Source organism: Mytilus edulis, chromosome 7 (genome assembly GCF_963676685.1).
Source record: "Mytilus edulis chromosome 7, xbMytEdul2.2, whole genome shotgun sequence".
Taxonomy (NCBI): Eukaryota; Metazoa; Mollusca; class Bivalvia; order Mytilida; family Mytilidae; genus Mytilus; species Mytilus edulis.
The window spans coordinates 10773091-10791530 of record NC_092350.1 but is presented as its reverse complement, the minus strand read 5'-3'; the positions used below and the strand labels follow the sequence as shown (position 1 = coordinate 10791530).

At 31.4% G+C, this 18440-nt stretch overlaps 1 protein-coding gene across 12 annotated transcripts in view; it reads right to left on the bottom strand.

Moving 5' to 3' along the window:
• Positions 1 to 18440, bottom strand: part of LOC139529920 (ras and EF-hand domain-containing protein homolog) — a 45361-nt gene that overhangs the window by 3071 nt on the left and 23850 nt on the right. For 4 of the 12 annotated variants that reach the window (XM_071325891.1, XM_071325890.1, XM_071325892.1 and 1 more), the window contains 16 exons: positions 17672 to 17821; positions 15139 to 15229; positions 13761 to 13856; positions 13074 to 13267; positions 12694 to 12762; positions 11832 to 11919; positions 11291 to 11364; positions 10409 to 10444; positions 8257 to 8423; positions 7836 to 7975; positions 5307 to 5540; positions 5017 to 5146; positions 4041 to 4122; positions 3511 to 3625; positions 3107 to 3226; positions 28 to 104 (listed from right to left, as the gene is read on the bottom strand). In XM_071325891.1, coding sequence (XP_071181992.1) covers positions 28 to 104; positions 3107 to 3226; positions 3511 to 3625; positions 4041 to 4122; positions 5017 to 5146; positions 5307 to 5540; positions 7836 to 7975; positions 8257 to 8423; positions 10409 to 10444; positions 11291 to 11364; positions 11832 to 11919; positions 12694 to 12762; positions 13074 to 13267; positions 13761 to 13856; positions 15139 to 15229; positions 17672 to 17821 — 1863 coding nt within the window. The remainder of the gene's footprint in view (positions 1 to 27; positions 105 to 3106; positions 3227 to 3510; positions 3626 to 4040; positions 4123 to 5016; positions 5147 to 5306; positions 5541 to 7835; positions 7976 to 8256; positions 8424 to 10408; positions 10445 to 11290; positions 11365 to 11831; positions 11920 to 12693; positions 12763 to 13073; positions 13268 to 13760; positions 13857 to 15138; positions 15230 to 17671; positions 17822 to 18440) is intronic. The other 8 variants (XM_071325899.1, XM_071325898.1, XM_071325900.1 and 5 more) reach the window with 3 other exon arrangements.

Sequence of the window (18440 nt, the reverse complement as noted above, 5' to 3'; positions counted from 1 at the left end):
AGTTAGATTCAAATGACAATTTCTTACCTTGTTAATTCGGTTATTGCCTCAGTTATGTTAGAGCCATCTTTAGCACTAGTTTCTATGAATAAAGCACTGACATCCTACAACATAATATTTTATGAGTGAAAAAGTAGGTAACGACATCATGTACACTGAATATTTTTTTTTGTGTTTATCATATTATTCAGTCTCATTATAAATAATCATCCTAAATAATGTATCTACCCAGTTTTGAAAACATATGCTTGCAAACATGTATGAATTAAAGGCAATGTTGCGTTCTCGTAAACGAAACAGTAATCCTCTATCGATTCTATAAAGACATCGCTATTAAACTGCAGGACGCCACAAACCCTTTTCCACAATAGAGTATTATATACCCAAAGAGTAACATTCATTCTCCCGGATGATATTATCGGAGCACATATACTAAAAGTTAATAACATCCACGGGTAAATAAAGGCAACAGTAGTATACCGCTGTTAAAAACTCGTAAATCTATGGATAAAAAACAAATTCGGGGTAACAAACCAAAACTGAGGGAAACGCATTACATATAAGAGGAGAACAATGACACACCATTAAAATGTAACACACACAGCAACGGACTAAGCATTAGACAAAATCCGATGAAAATAACCAATATAACATCAAAATCAAATACATGAATTTGGGATAGAAAAGTACCGTGACACGTCTTATAGTAATGTGAATTTACACTCAAATATAGGAGAAAACAAACGACGCAACGGAAACACAACATAAAAATGTTACACACACAGAAACGAACTATGATATATAAAACAATATAAATGAAGCTCGTCTAGAAGTTCTACTAATAAAATTGAAAATAGAAATGGGGACTGTGTCAAAGAGAAAACAACCCGACCTGATAGAGCAGACAACAGTTGAATGCCACCAATGGATCTTAAATGTAGCGAGAAACACCCGCCCCGGAGGCTTCCTTCAGCTGGTCCTTCAACAAGTATGTATACTAGTTCAGTGATAATAAACTTAACCCATTTGGAAGATCTACTTTTTCTCGTTAGGCTTTTCTTTTTCCATCAAAAATGGAAATCGCATATAAACATTTTTATCTTAGGGTTATTCAAAATATCCAGGTTTAATGAACAACAACAATTTTGTCGGAGAAAATATTACTAAAATGCTCGACTTTATGATCCACAACATATATGTCGAGTTTGGTAGATTGCTATTTCAATAAACTGTCAGTTGTCAAAAAGGCACTTATTGTGCCTCACTACTGGCTGACCTACTACATTCAAATACAGCAATAGTCATATAAAACCCTCTCAAAGACAACAATCAAAAGTGTTCGTAAGAACTAAAGGGTAAAGATTGCTTTAATTTATTATTTATTATTGAGAAGAAAAATTTAATATTGCATTGTAAAACACATTGGTTGTAGTTGATTCAATTTCAATTCTGGATAAAGATTTAAAGATTACTTTAACAATGATATCATTGATATATTTAGAACAGATATCATATTCCTGTATCTAGCAAACGTAATGTTATTTTTTTTACAAGTATACCATCATTTTGTGACTTGAAAATCTTTGTAGCATTGATACTTTTTTATTTCAATTCAGGAATACTTCTGAAACAAGAAGGTCGGATTCATATCTGATTTGTTTAGCTGAAATTATCACAGATGAAGGTTTTTAACCAAGAATTCACGACAAATGAAAACGTTTCGGTTTCCTCATAGCTGTAAATAGATTAATTAGTAGTATGTTATATTTTATTTCTGTCTATCTAGAATTTTGATTATCATGGTGGTTGTTGCATTCGAAGCGAGATACACTTAGCATGTGGATGTATTATTCTGGCTCCTTTTCGAGCTATTACATTTCTATCCTTTGTTTTTACTCAAGCATTATGTTTTAGAATAAAGGTAGAACCAACACAAAATTGTCCTTCAAAAAGAAGGAAAAAATAACATTAAGGAATCTACAATATAGGGAAGAAGCTTTTTTTACAATGCGGTCTTTGTTTCTCGTTTTTGAAGGGCTATTAACTCTAGGATTCTACAATCTTGTCAATATGTATTAATTATCACGTTCAACATTGAATTATTTCTATACTGTTGTTATAAACTAAATTATGAATATAACCATACAATTGACATTTTTTTTTAACTTTGAATTTAGGAAAGTTGATGATTTTGATTTGTGTATCACGTCTGAATTATTAGTATTTGAACAGCGGTATACTACTGTTGCCTTTATTTATTAGTAGAATACATGTCGTCTAAATATCTATTTGTATCATTGAAAATACTATTTAAGTGATGTTTAAGGAAATCACTATATCATCGTGATAAGCCGTCGTATTTCCTGTCTGTCAAACTCTACACTTTTCTAACCATTTTTGCATCTTCATCAGAAATTATTTGTTTATAAAATTCATTAGCATACTCTCTCCTTTTAACCACTCTTTGTCCAACACCATGAGGAAACATGTTTTCGTGTCCATTTTTCATACTACACTGTACAAACAGGTTTCCAGCAGGTTGAAAACAAAATTAACAAAATACCGAACATTAAAATATATTGACAAGTTAAGATGTCGATGAAACCTAACAAAGTCAAACGCTAGGCAGTATAAACCAATGGAACAAATGGAAATTAGCTGAAATATTCCTGACTTGGTTCAGACTTTTCCCGAAGATTTTTTTTGTTAAACCTGGTTTCATTGCTAGTTTATCCTCCCACATACATGACAATTATTTGCAGTAACATGTATTGACATAATTGGTTAACTTTTCAATAATTGGGATCCAGCAACCAAAAGCAGGCATACAACACAATTGACTTCAAAATTCCATTAATCATACAAATAAATCTAACCAAGACACCAACAATTGAGTGTTTGTAGTTGAAAGTACATACAGTAAAGTAAAACAATGGAATACAAAAACATACAAAAGAGTATGGCAAGATTCAAAACAACAACACCGTAAAATACTTGTGTGTCAGCAGTTGTTTCATGATCAACTTCGTCGATTTTTGATATCCTTGTCAATTTATGTAAATGTTAATCATGGCTAACTATTGACTACTCTTTGCTGCTAATTTACCTTTGCCAACTTTTGTCCAACACTGGAAGCAACCACACGTCTTCCCTGTTTTTCTGCTTCTGGTCGCATGTCTGTTTTATTGCCAATCAACATTATTGGGATTTTCTTTTGAGCACCATCCTATATGTATATAAATATAAATTACTTTCAAAATAATATTATTATTTCATCAACTTAGTCCTTGAAATTTCCATTTTTAATTTGATAACTATCTTTTAACACTTGTGTGAAAAATGTTAACAAAAATTTAAGAAGTTCTACTAATAAAAGCTTTATGTTTCTTTCACAAGTAAAAAATTTAAAACCAAATAGTTTCAAGTATCTATAATGTATCAATTGTATTGTTACTTTTTAAAACACTCTTTTACACAATTGAATTCATAACTTTACAAAGACACACGTACCTCGATTGCTTCAACCCACTCCCTGATACTAAGAAATGATCGCTCATATGTACAATCATACAGAAGGAACACACCATCAGCTCGACGGAAATAAGATTTAGCAATACTTCGGAACCTGAAATAATAACATTAATCTCTACTTATTCCTTTCTTATAAATGAACTACCATATCAAGGAAATTACTGGAAAAGTAATTTAGATTAGAAGTGCTGTATTCGACATATGCTGCTGCATATGAACATATTTCGATGTAACTATTTTCTCAATTGTTATCCGCCTCACTATAGCCATTTCCTCTAAATCTGTTGACAAAAACTCAACTTCTAAGACCTTGTTACTTGTATCAGGATGTGCGTATTTCTTATTTTTTATACCTTTTGAATTTGCATGCGACTACGTTAGTAATGTGATATCGTCTATACATTTGTTCTTTATATTGATAAACATAATACAACTTTTGTTATTTGTAATAATCATGAAATTGACTATATTTTTACATTACCTTTTTTTTAAATATTAAATGTGGTTACCTTTCTTGGCCAGCAGTATCCCACAGTTGTAAAGCTACAGTTTTATCATCTACCTCTAGAACCTTTGTCTGAAAGTCAACACCTGTGAAAAAGGATGTTCATCAATTATAAGTTAATGTATTTGAAATAACTATTATCTTTAAAAAAAAAATAATTATTGAAACATTCAAAATACAGGAATATTCAAACTTTGTGTATAAATATTTTAGATCGCTTACAATTCGTTCCGTTGAAATTTGTTTTAAGAGTTTAAGTATCAAAGAAAGAGTATAAATAAAGGCAACAGTAGTATACCGCTGTTCGAAATTCATAAATCGATTGAGAAAAAAAAAACAAATCCGGGTTACAAACTAAAACTGAGGGGAACACATGAAATATAAGAGTAGAACTACGACACAACAGAAACACAACATTAAAAAGTAACACACACAGAAACGAACTAAAATATGGCCATTTTCCTGACGTGGTACAAAAATTGGTGGGTTTAACCTGGTTTTGTGGCATGCCAAACCTCACGCTTTTATGGCAATGTTAAATATAACATTAAAATGACAACATTACACGATAAGACTACAATACAAATAAATGGGAGAACATATAGGACAGAGAAACACACGAATAATAGCTAACAAAACGTGCCAGGTTTAAGATTTCATATGGCAGACGCGCGTTTCGTCCACAGAAGACTAACAAGTAACGCTCTGATGAAAAAAGTTCGAAAGCCAAGTACATGAAAATGTAGAGAAGTCGTTCTGTGAACACGATAAAAAATCATAATAAACCTATAACACCCATCTTACCATTAAAGAAAGTGAATCTTATATTAATATACTTAATCTCGAGCACGAACAATTAGACACAAAATATAATGGAGGACGTGAGTAATCTCCAAACATAGAGCATTTATAAAACAAAAGCATGCTGTTCATATGTTTTGTTGTGTTACATAACCATATAATGAATAAGATTTACTTACCTAATGTCGAACTGAGATTACTAACAAACTTTCCTTTACACAGCCTCATTATGAAACAAGATTTCCCAACAGCTGCATCTCCAGCCAACACAATTTTATACATTCTATCTGGGTCTCTATTTGCACTTCTCTGTGAAAATAAATAAAATAAAATTATAGAATTTAACACCGAAATGTATGATATCTATGTCATTAATTGTCTTCTCATAACTGTTGTTATGTATTGTTTGAGATCAATTTTTTTGTAAAAAGAGTAAGGAAAAAAATGCAATTAAATTTAATTTAGGTACCTCTTGTGAGCCGTTACTGGTTTTTCGTATTAAGCTGTGTCTATGAATGGCGGGAGATGATCTACCCCCATGGTCTGTATCCCTATCTCTATCCCTGTTCTTTGACCTTGTCCGTGACTTTCTGCTGCTATTACTTCCGGAACTTAATCTGACGGGATCGTATCTTCTTATTGGCTTAGAATGTAACTGATCCATTTCAGATTCTGTTTCGACCTCATCATGTGAATCGTTTTCCTATTAATAATACACAATTTTTTGGTTATATTTTTTTTTCATAAATTTCCGTTTCTTTCTTTTGATTTCTAAAATCAACGGATACAATTCAAACAATAACACAAAAGTTCCTGGTTCGATTCCCGTTTGGGATGAAAATTTCAGGAACTCAATTTACGGCTCTCCCTTGACACCATCTGCGAGTAGGCTAATGCCGCTACAAGGCAGCACTCGCAACTGCAAAGTGGAAAGGGATTAATATAAGTTGCAAAACTAGTTTCCCAATCCACTATAAATAAATATGTTTAAACTAAACAATAACATAAGTACTGTGAGTAAAGCTAATAAACGACAGATACCAAAGAGACAGTCAAACCCATAAATCTAAAATAAACTGACAACGCCATGGCTAAAAATGAAAAAGACAAACAGACAAACAATAGTACAAATGGCACAACATAGAAAACTAAACAATAAACAACACAAACCCCACCAAAAACTAGGGGTGCTCTCAGGTGCTCCGGGGTAAGCAGATCCTGCTCCACATGTGGCACCCGTCGTGTTGTTTATGTGATAACAAATCCGGTAAATAGTCTAATTCGGTAGGTCACATTCATGAAAGGGAAGGGGATTGTAGTTACGACGTAAGGAACATATCCGATATCATTTGTGAAACGGTTATTCCATAACGGTCAACCAACTCGTGATGGCGTCCGTAAAATTTATGAAGAGATGATTTTAACTTCACCATTTGGAACTCTTGGTTTAATAGCTTTCTTGTGAGCAGCAACCCTCTATCAAGAAAATCATGATAGGAAATACAAGCACGGCAATATCGTATCAATTTGGAGATATTACCCTGTATGCAGGTGCTGCTGGAATGTTGCTACTTAGAAATGGAAAGTTCACAATTGGAAAGCTGAAATCATCTCTTTTGTCGTAAAGTTTTGTTTTCAACCGATGATTTTATAAATGATATCCCACCTCCGTTCACACATCTTCTAATAATTAACAAATAGTACATTAGTACCGAGTATCATCAGTATCCCTGCAGGCAGTGATTAATTATGAGACGGAGACAATCATCGCCGACAGATAAACCCACAGATATACCGATATACCCTCGAAGTAAGCTCGCAGGGAGAAAAATTAACTTGTTCGAATTAATTCGTAATTCATAGAACTTGAAACAACAAAAAGCTTTAACTTTGTACTGTTGGCTTTATAACTATTTTGATATGAGCGTCACTGATGAGTATTATGCAGACAAATTATAATCATGGTACATTTGATAACTATTTACACCACTAGGTTGATGTCTCTGCTGGTGAGCGTTTCGTCCCCGAGGGTATCACCAGCCCAGTAGTCAGCACTTCGGTGTTGACTTGAATATCAATTGTATGGTCATTTTTTATAAATTTCCTGTTACAAAACATTGAAAAAACTTAGGATTTTCTTATCCCAGGAATAGATTACCTTAGCCGTATTTGGCATTACTTTTCGGAACTTCGGATCCTCAATGCTCTTCAAATTTGTACTTGTTTGGCTTTATAACTATTTTGACATGAGCGTCACTGATGAGTTTTATGCAGACGAAATGCGCGTTTGGCGTACTAAATTATAATCTTGGTACCTTTCATAACTATTCTAACGATCCAAAACATTTCACCAGTTACAACTCATCGTTATCAAACAAAATATGAAGTAACTTTGTTAAGTTGTACCGAAGAAGTATATTATTATTTTTTTTAAGAAAAATTTTGAGCAAGCACTTAATATGAATCTAACGGACCAAAAACATGCTCACACGTTACCATTCGTCACCAAATATACAGTCAATAATTTCAATAGTATCTAAAAAAGTGTGACGAAATAATTTTTGGACAAACAGACAAAAGGTGAATTCAATATAGCTCTCACTAAGGAGAATATTTATTGAAAAAGAGAAGCGTAAGGCATTAAAGTATAAAAATAGACAACAACTTTATTACGATGAAGGCATATATGCATGCAAACATCGTAAGACATCTAGTCAAGAAATGTGCTTGTGGCAAAGAAAGACAACCTGAATTTTCGACAATCAGAACCCTTCAATATGAGAACTATTTATCCAAAAATCTACGTTTTTTCTCCATTCTGAAATCTGTTTTATCATTGTTTGTCATTGACTTTCAAAAACTTTTTCATTTTGATTTCTTTTGTTTTAATGTTTTGTAATATTATATGTATTGCCTTTACGGATATGGCAGCTTTAATGTGTTTTGTTTTTAGTAATTACTGCATCGTGTGCTATATCATATATAACGACATGATTACCTCATTTTTACGTATATAACTAGATTCTCTCCGATGTCTTCTATTGTGATGAGATCGTCTATAGTAATCGTCGTCAGGATTTTGGCCTTCAGGATCGGAGTCATCATTTAGATCTCGAAGGGTAGAATGCCCACTGTCTGCTTAACCAGATAAAATAAAGAAAACACTTAAACCATACGTTGATTTATACTTATCCTCCGTTTATGTTTAGTTTCCTTCCTGTGTATTATTCAAATTGTCTTTGTTTGAACGGAAACTCAACACATTTCTCAAATTTATTTTTTTCATGTAGTTGGTCTTTAAATGCTTTAAAGAAAGATTATGTTTTTCAAAAGACAAAAGTCACATATTTCTTTAAATAAAAACGATTGAAATTCATTAATCATTTCTATATATGATTTATATTCAAATGAATAATTACCAATTTCATCTGCATCATCGTCCTCACAAGTCTCGTCACGTGGTAATATAGCCCTGATGACACGTGGTGACTGTCCTGGTAGTGAAAATGCATTTACTGATACGTTGTTTGTTTGTTGTAAATCCTCGGCCAGCGAGGGAGTGGGGCTGATATTTAACGATCGTACTCTGTAAAATAAAATAGACATAGTTTTAAAGTTAATATTCGGTTAGGATGATTTTAAAAGCTGAAATGGTACATGAGAAGAATGCATGCGTATAAATTCTTTTTCTATGAATTGTATGATTAAATTTTTTCTGCTAATACATCATATTACCTCGATCTTTTTTGATGGCAATTGTTATTATACTTGAAATTTTAAGGAATATTAAGGAAATATTATACCAGTTATCAAAAAAAAAAAAATTGTAGTTGTTGATGAGGCATTATTTTGTATTATGATCCTTTTAACACAAATATAACATCTTCTTCTTTGAAAACACTTATGTTCTTGATAAAATAAGTAAGAAGATAAATGATGCATTAAAGGAGATGTCATGTAATGTATCATAAATAGCACTTGACAAGCTTTAATAAAATTAATGAACTCAACTGTGGTTCAGGTCCGAAAGTCGAATTATGGGTTGATGTAAGAATTAGGGCATGAGAACTAACATGTGCACTGCATACTTTATAATACTATTATTCAACAAAGCCTAAAACAATTTCATCTTGTTTAAATACAAACTTTCTATAAATGTTAAAGTTAAAATTAGTTACTTATTTCGATGGGCAAATCAGTAATCATCTCTTGATTTGTTTTTATCTTTCTCACATGTAACTGTATATGTAAGTTTGATTAGTATGAATAAAGAAGCAATTTCTCCCACGGATACAACTTAATGCATATTATTAATTAAAATTAGCCCTCAAATTATAACAAGAAGAGATAAGTATCTACGTAAATACATATGTTTTATTTTCTATGAATGATATATGTGAAGTAACCTGCCATTGTGAGATGAAGGATTTCTCCTAGATCTGTAAATATGTGAATTATCGTTAGTTTGGACTAAGCTTGTTTATTGCTCTCTCTCTCTTTCTTTTTAAATTTTCCTAATCGTACTGTTTGTCTTTTAACTTAACTTTGATCATGTACATCCTACATTTACGCTGTTTAGGACTTACTACAATTCTCATCAATAAGACTACTGTTCGTATTTTAATCACGAAAACTAGTTCACACTAATCAAATGATCGGTGTATATCAACGGAAATGATTTTGAATAAAATAGCCAAGAGTTCTTGTTCAACCAAGTTGAAGTGATCTTTTCACCAGAAGAAGTATGTGAAGACTTCTTATCTAAATGTCTAAACGACTGTTATTTTTGACCTTATGGCAATAAGCTAAAAGATAAAATACTTCAGCATTAATACAATCTTGTAATTTTTTTTATCAAATCATATCTTCGGAAATATAATTTAATTGGAAATTCTGAAAAAGTTTCAAGTATAGAAGAACTTAGTTATGTTCCCGCTTATCTCCATGCACTTTCCATATGTAAATGGAAAGATGGCATTTGCACCCAATTAAAGTAAACAAAATTACTTAACTGCGGTATCGATACACTTTCAATATCATTACAAAAGGGAAACAGCACTCACTTTAAGCTTTAATACTTTTCTTGATTAGAAACCACTACCGTTTAATTTATTAATTTACCGAGTAAATGTATCACTTTGACAATATTTTGACATAAAACGAAAGACTAATTTATTCACTGTTGGATTTTTCTGGAAACGTATTGTCAAACGTAGGCGTATAAAATGCATGCCCACATCATATTTTTAACAAGAAAAAACCAACCAGGATTGTGTTCTTTACTTTTCTGTACATTAGGTTTATGAAAATAACAATAGATATCAATTTTAATAGAGCTGTTACTTAACCACAAAATATCATGAAATAGATGGAAGAAAAAGATATGATAATTAACTTCCCGTTCAAGCATAACTTGCTGTTCAAAGCAGATAATGTATTTCATTTGATATATAAAAGCAGATTAACAATATAACAAAAACACCTCGTCTACGATTGTTATGGATATATGTAGTTACATGTCTATAAGCAGTGTTATTTAGTAAATATTAATCCAGTACATTAAAACATTACCGATAATCATAGCGATATCCCATTAAGTAATTGTGTCTGCAAAAATAGTGTTCAGTTATAAACGAAAGGCTTAATTTTTCGAGTTATTGGCCGATAAAGTCATATTTTAATATATGCTCACTTTGATTTCATGGCACGACAGATGCTTTAATTGTTAACATTCAATTATTAATAAATGTTTTGGATTAAAGAAAAAGATGTACTGCTGTTTTATAGATTATGAAATGCTTATGACCAACTAAATACAAATTGTTTTTCTTTAAATTTGATTGATGTGGTATTCATTGTAAACTATTTTTAATCTTAGTTTCTTTTTTTTGGAAAACTGTTATAAAGTTAAAAGACAACTTTGCTAGCATTTTCCCTGTACAAAAAGGTTGATACAGGGAGAACCATTATCACCCATATTATTTTTATTGGTTTTAAGAAATTAAGAAAACTAATGTCATGTTACATTCGAAATTCGAAATTTTAGAACTTTCATTACTTTTATTGATGTATGTAAACGCATTTGTTCAATGATTGTCAACAAATGAGAAAAGGAATTGTCTATATTAGAAAAAGATTTAAAATATGGTACGATTGGCATGATGATGTTTTGAATTGCTTTAGTATGTCAATTTGTAGTCTTGCATCTGCTCGTATTTGAAATAAATTGTTCTAATTTCTAAATATAACCATAGCATTGCTATTGCTTTTGAATAAAACTATTAAATGGCTAAGACTAATACTAGTATCCAAATAGTAACGACAAACTGACATGACTGGTGTTAAAAGCGGACGACTTTCTATGTGTGATTTTTGAGAAGTGAGAAACAATAGGTGTGGGGAGGCAGAAACAAAAATAATTAAAAAAAACAAGTACTTGTAATGAATACATACGATGATGGTCCGCTAGGTAGATAGTCACTCATTAATGAGCCTCTTCTGTCACCTGCTATTGAGTTAGGTAATGACTGAAAAGTTCAAAATTATTATAACCACTGCACAATATATTTTTTTAATAAAAAGTAAGAAATAAATCATTTTACAACCGTTCTTTACAAGTATGAAACTATTATTCTGAATCAACTGGAATTTACATGAACATTCATGATTTCCGAGCTACTTGCACTTTAATCATATTTAAATACAACAAAAGGTAATTTTTATGATTTGAACATTTTGAGAATATACCGCCCTGTAGGTTTGCACATACTTAAAGAGAATGACACAAAACCATAGTACTTTACATGAACAGAACAAAGCGTTTTTTTATTTTAGCTATCACTTTACTTGAACAGAACAACGCACGTTTCTTTCATTATCATTTTACTTAAACAAAAAAGACTAATTTTTGTTGAGTGGAAAAACTTCCAATATCTATCAATCAGTATCTATTACTATAGACATTAATTGAAACAATGTACGTAATTTTACTTACTACAGATGACAGCTGTCTGTTTGGCGCTCGCTTCTCGAAAGATTCGATTAAATCATCGTTATGGTCATGTAGTTGTTTATTAGCATTGCTGAAATGTAGTTGAAAAATAAAACAATATGTTATATAACTGACTTTAGAACTTCGCATTTATAGAAGTAAGAGGTAACAGGGCCATCAGAAACAGTAAATGAAAGGACAGACCATCCATTAAACTAAAAATTAATGAATACACTGAATATGTATTGGTTCATGTCGCCTACAATACCGAAATCTAGCGACAAATCAATCTCAATTAAAATCATTTGCAAAACAATAAGTTTTTTTTTTTATGTAGAAATGTAACAGAGATGTATAGTGCAAAGGGCTTCTGTGTGACCCAACAGTATACTATACAATATTTCATTGGAAGAAGAATTTGATGAAGCCCATTTAACAATCCAAACGGTTATCTGTATCATTGCTTTCTTTAATAATAAACTCATCATAGATACCAGGACCAAATTTTGTATATACGTCAGACGCGCGTTTCGTCTTCAAAAGACTCATCAGTGACGCTCGAATCCAAAAAAGTTTAAAAGGTCAAATAAAGTACGAAGTTGAAGAGCATTGTGGACCAAAATTCCTAAAAATTTACCAAATACAGTTAAGGTAATATATGCCTGAGGTAGAAAAGCCTTAGTATTTAAAAAAATCATAATTTTGTAAACAGTTAATTTACAAATATAACCATATCAATGATAATTCATGTCAGCACAAAAAAAAAGTGCTGACTACTGGGCTTCTGATACCCTCGGGGAAATAAATCTCCACCAGCAGTGGCATAATAAGTGTTTCTCTTTAAACATGAGGAGGTCATACTTACTGTAACAAGTGTAACTGTCGTGTCAAGTTGTCTTGTTCTTTTATAATATCTGCTACAGTGGCTTTCTCCCTTTAAGACAAAAAAAGCAGATATGACTCTTCACAATATCATATTAATTGGTATAAAGTTTCACGATAAGACTTACAATTTATTTTTGTTTTCAATCCTTAATCAATTTGATGTCATTTCTTTGATGCTTTATGCTTGGCATGTTTTATTTGTGTCTAATCCTTTTTGCTTTGAGAACATAAATATGCCAAAACATAGTTTGTAAAATAAATAATAGATTACTAAAATACTGTTTTTCAAGTTGATATATTCCGCTTGTAAAAGAAGAGTGTATTTGGAATTTATTACTCCTGACCCAAGTGAATACTTACAAGTGTAATTCTCTCACTTTTTCATTGTATGACTGTTTAAACGTTGACAACTCTGTCCGCACCACGGCCATATTTGTTTTATTGTCCGTTAATTCACTCCGTAATTGTCTATTTTCCACTGATATATCATTTAATGATTTCTGTAGATTCAAAAGTTGTTCTTCCATTTCTTTGTTTTCTTTCCCTAGTCCCTCCTACAAAGAAACAGTTTTGATGTGCATTAATTAAAAAAAAATTAGTCATGCATACATAATGAAGCTTGGTTGATATTATCATCGCCCCTTTAAATATATAAAACATATCTTCATAATGATAGTGTCTATAAGTGAAATTAGCGAAAACCAAGTACATGTTAATGAAATTCGGTATGTAATAAATGTTAACTATTCCACATGTAAGTTTGGGGAAATAAAGGAAACATGAAACAATATTACAAACTGTATAATTTTACAATCGGAGAAATATTTTTCTTATCGTTATTTAAAAAAAAAAAATTGTATATGAAGGAATATCAATTTTTGAAAGTAGGAATGATGAATCGAATAATCCTGTTTCATGCAATCCAAACCCACATGAATGTGTTCAGTATGTTAAGAAAAGAAAATTTGCCTGTTTGATTTAATGAAACCCAAACCCACATTCGTTGGTTCAGTATATTAAGAAGAGAAGATTAATTGCCTTTTTCACCTGTTGCATGACATTGTAGCTTTGTTGGCATGTTAACAATTCTGTCTCTAGTTCTTTCTTTAGTTGAGCTTTTTCTTGTTGCACTTTTCTTTGTTCCTGTTAAAATCAAACACTTATTTGTTATATTTATATGTGAGAGACATACCTATAGATGTTTAGTTAAACTCTGTGACTGTTAACCTTTAGATAGTTCGTACGGTAAAACTTTAAGCGCAGGGTTAGATGATGTCGTTATTTATTGGATCTCAAATTTTGGTCTTGAAGAAACGGATGAAGTTTGCTACATTAAGACATCATTACCATACGTTTTCTACTACTGAAGCGTCGGTGATTAGAGCCCTATCTGATTAGTAGAAAGTACTTCTTACATGATATAAAGTTATATTTTTAAATACTTGTAACATAAATTATGTAGTTGTACATAACTAAGATATAACTCCCATAAGCAACGTCGCCCTAATGCGGTCTTGCCTTCGGATAAAAATTTACAGATAATTTCTGAGATTCTCAATTATGTATTTTTTCCCCCAAAGACGTTCGATACAATGTAGATTAAACAACTGGATCTTTTTTGTGACATTGCTTCAATTCAAGCTTTAGTGAGAAAATCAGACATTGTTTAATATAATTATATTTATCCTTTTATGTACTTGAAAAAATATATGTTCTCTTCCTCCTTGTTTTTTTTTATTTCAATAATATCAATATCTAATTTCATTCATTTCATATATAAAAAGACACCTCTAATAAAATGTGCTCCTGAATTTACAGCTTTATTTAAAACTAACAAATCACAAAAAAAAATTTGATTCAAATTAGAAAACAATCATAAAAATCGATGTTATACATATTCCATATACAATGTACTACTGGTTGTTAGGTAACATGTGTTTCAAAGCTTAAAAAAGGTCAATTGCAAATTTTTTTCTTACCTACGGATAGTTTTCCTATGAATCATAGACGCCAGCTTGCAATGCAATAGTGTTGATGTTTTGATATATATATATGAATGGCAATTATACATGTAGTGTACGACAAGATAAATAGCTAATTTCTTTTATATAATACCAGATAAGGCGAGACTGTTGTTTAATGGTCCCATGAATTTTAGCCATATTTAATGTGCATTGTACATAGTTCCCTCTGGTACTGTTTATACTGATTCTTATTGTAAATTCTATATTCAATCTTTTGGAAAATTGTGGTATTTTTTTTTTTAATAAGACACAGATTTTCACACACTTATTCGTATGAAATGAACAAATTTAGGCATCATTGTGCTAAAGAATCAATATTTATTAATGATGATATGCATAAAAGATATGAGGTACACGTAAATGAGATTCAACATACCACTCAAAATTCAATAGAAACTTACTTTTTCCCTTATTCTTTCTTCCATTTTTGACATTTCTCTTTCCATTTCTTCTTCCAGTTGTCGTAGATGTTTGTCATGTTGGATTTTTTCTCTAAAATGGAGAAATTAGATAAAACATTAAAATGCAAATCTCATATGCATTTTAGGTTTGAAAGACAAATTAGAAGTTTGAAGCGTTCATACTATTCAGCGTTTACTGAATCTGTTACTCAATTTACTTTTCTAAACGTGTAAAGACCTTTCAACGTAAGCCGAAGTTAGAACTACATGTGTTTGTAATAAGTAAAATAATGACTATGTACTTGATTTTGTAAATGGGTAATTTTTGTTAATTGCCAAGCAGTGTTAGCTTAGTTGTTAATAAAATTGAACTAGCTTTAACTTATTGCATGTGAGTACTCTTATATGAGTTCTGTTTGCCTATCATCTTCGTGTGAATAATTTATGTGCCTAATACCAATTTATTGAGTCCAGCCATTTCTAGATAATTATTAAATATGTTCTGATGTTTTTTCTCATTGTAGGTACTTTACAGTGAAATATATGATAAATATAGAAGATGCGGTATGATTGCCAATTTGAAAGCTATAAATCAGAAACCAAATGACGAAGACGTTAACTTTAACAAAAAGCAAGTTGTAGTGGATAAAATCCGCTTCATTTGGCCTCTATTGAATAGCTGTTTCATTGACAATCATACCGCATCATCTTATGTTATATACATGTTCAAAAATTGTTAAAAAGTCTTACTTGAACTCAAAAGAAATTTATCTTCATTAATAGTTATCAAAGGTATCAGGCTTGTAATCCAATTCGCCAGACGCGCGTTTCGAGTACAGATTTAAAGAGCATTAATTAACACTGATTTTTGCTCATCTTTCTGTATTTATTTAAGGGGAGGTGGTACAAATATCTGGGTTTTTTTCGTGTGTAGTTAGAAAAGTAAATGTGCGAAAAAGCATTAATAGGATATCTAAGCTAAAATATGTGGGTACTATAGGAATGACACAAACTTGTTATTTTAGTCATTTAATGCCATGTCTTTGGAAAATTAAAAAATCAGAAATTCGGGAACACTATCAAGTCTACAAAAACTTATTTATATTATCTCTCAACTTCTTGCACTATACATATTGCATGGAAGAATGACCATATGCACGCAATTAACGCTAAATTTATCACGCAATTTTAAAATAAGAAAGCACAATCGATCATGATATTGGTGCTTTTGAAGCGTTTTTACAGTTGGTGATTTTTCTTTCTGAATATATGCTGCCTTTTGAGTATCTATGACATAAAAGGAAACCCTAATTATATTCCATGTTGGATTTTTCTGGTAACACATTGTCGAATGTAGGCGTATAAAATGCATTCCGATTGAATCATCAAATGTATTTTTATCAAGAAAATACGAACGAGGATTGTGTTCTATCATTTTCTCTACATTAGGTTTATGAAAATAACTAAGTTAATATCAATATATATTATATATCACTCGAATTGTTACGTAACAAAATATACACGTAATGCTTAAGATGAAAGAAGAAATGACAATTGACTTTGATTAACCTGCTGTTCAAAGCAAATAGTATACATGTATTTCAATTGATATTTGAAGAAGAAAAATCTCAGTAGTACAAAAATGTCTCGCCCTTTGATAAGAAAATCATTTAGTCATTTAGTAATAAGTAGTCGTTAAATACATTTAGTATCTCATAAAGTTGATTTTTATTCAAATTCCCCAGAACTCTAGTACTCTCGTCACTAGTACAAGACTAACACGGCTACATCCATGTACATTAGGACATCTAGTTCATATGTATCTATATTACAAGAGTGACCTATCAAATTGATGAATGCATTGACAAATACTGTACTACCATGATTATCTGTGGAAGGTAGTTTTATAAACGTCTGGCCTTCTTAAGTAAAATACACACACAAACACTCACTACATACACGCACAAAATCGCAAAAAAATCGTATAAAGTTTAAATATTGTCTATTTACAATTTTGTTTTTCTTTGTTGACATATTTGTTTGGTTTTGTAGTGACTAAGATTGTGAATATCCCTATTTTTGACATTCGTATCCATCTTGTCTGTTTGTTTTGTTCACACATAATTGTCAAAATAATAGAATTGTATGCGACTTTCATACAATTGACAGGTTTAGCTAGCTATAAACCAGGTTTTTCCAACCATTTTCCACATAAGGCAATGCATGTTTCAAGTGAGGAATATGACAGTTGTTTTCCATACACTTGATGTGTTTGAGCTTATGATGTTGTAACTTAACAAGGGACTTTGTGATTTGAATTTTCCTTTGAGTTCGGTATTTTCGTTAATAGTACCTTACTAGGGTACGACAACAAAATGCATGATGAACTTATCGTCTCAAGATAATTTCAGTTATCTCTACTACTACTTCTTTTTTTTTTTTTATATATTACATTTATAGTATCATGATATTAACAATTAAGAAGTGTCGGCGCAGAATTTGATTGTGCTATATACTTGCGCACGCATCTTACTTTTTAAATGTTTTCTCTAGTCGTTGGTTTTCCACTTTGTACGTACTGACATCTTTTATAACACCGAGGATGATTGATTCGAAATGTTGGAGTAGCTCTGGATTGTCTGAGGCGTGCAGTTGTTGGTAAAGATCACACACTTGTTCTTGGCTGAAATAGAGAAAAGCATTTGTCACGCGTTTATTAACTTAATAGAAATGTAAGATTGAAATAAATGGGAAAATCGAACAACCCTAAATACCTTTCAACCTCTTGTACAATGACCTTTACTGAAGCAATAGACAATGTGTAAAACATAACATATTCAGCACCTGTTGTGGTTATAACGACAAAACATGTACAATGATTGTATTGTTCTAATTTGATCATGAAAATATGGAGCCAACATTAAATGTAATCATTAAAAGAGAGACGAAACGAACCAAACGGACATTCAAACTCATAAATGGAAAACCAACTGACAACGCCATGGCTAAAAAACAGACAAAGAGACATCTTTAAAAACTTAAGACTGAGCAACACGAAACCCACCAAAAAATGCGGGTACTCCGGACGGGTAGGCAGATCCTCCTCCACATGTTGCACTCGTCGTGTTGCTCCTGTAAGAACAAGCGCGGTTATAAGTCTAATTCGTTAAGTCACATTACGACATTTCAAGATTGAACACACTATTACAGTGCCAGCACATTCAGTGGTCAAAAGGTATTACTAGTGGGACATAACAGAGGAAAAAATCATTGCAATATAAATATATTGTTGTTTTGGTTTA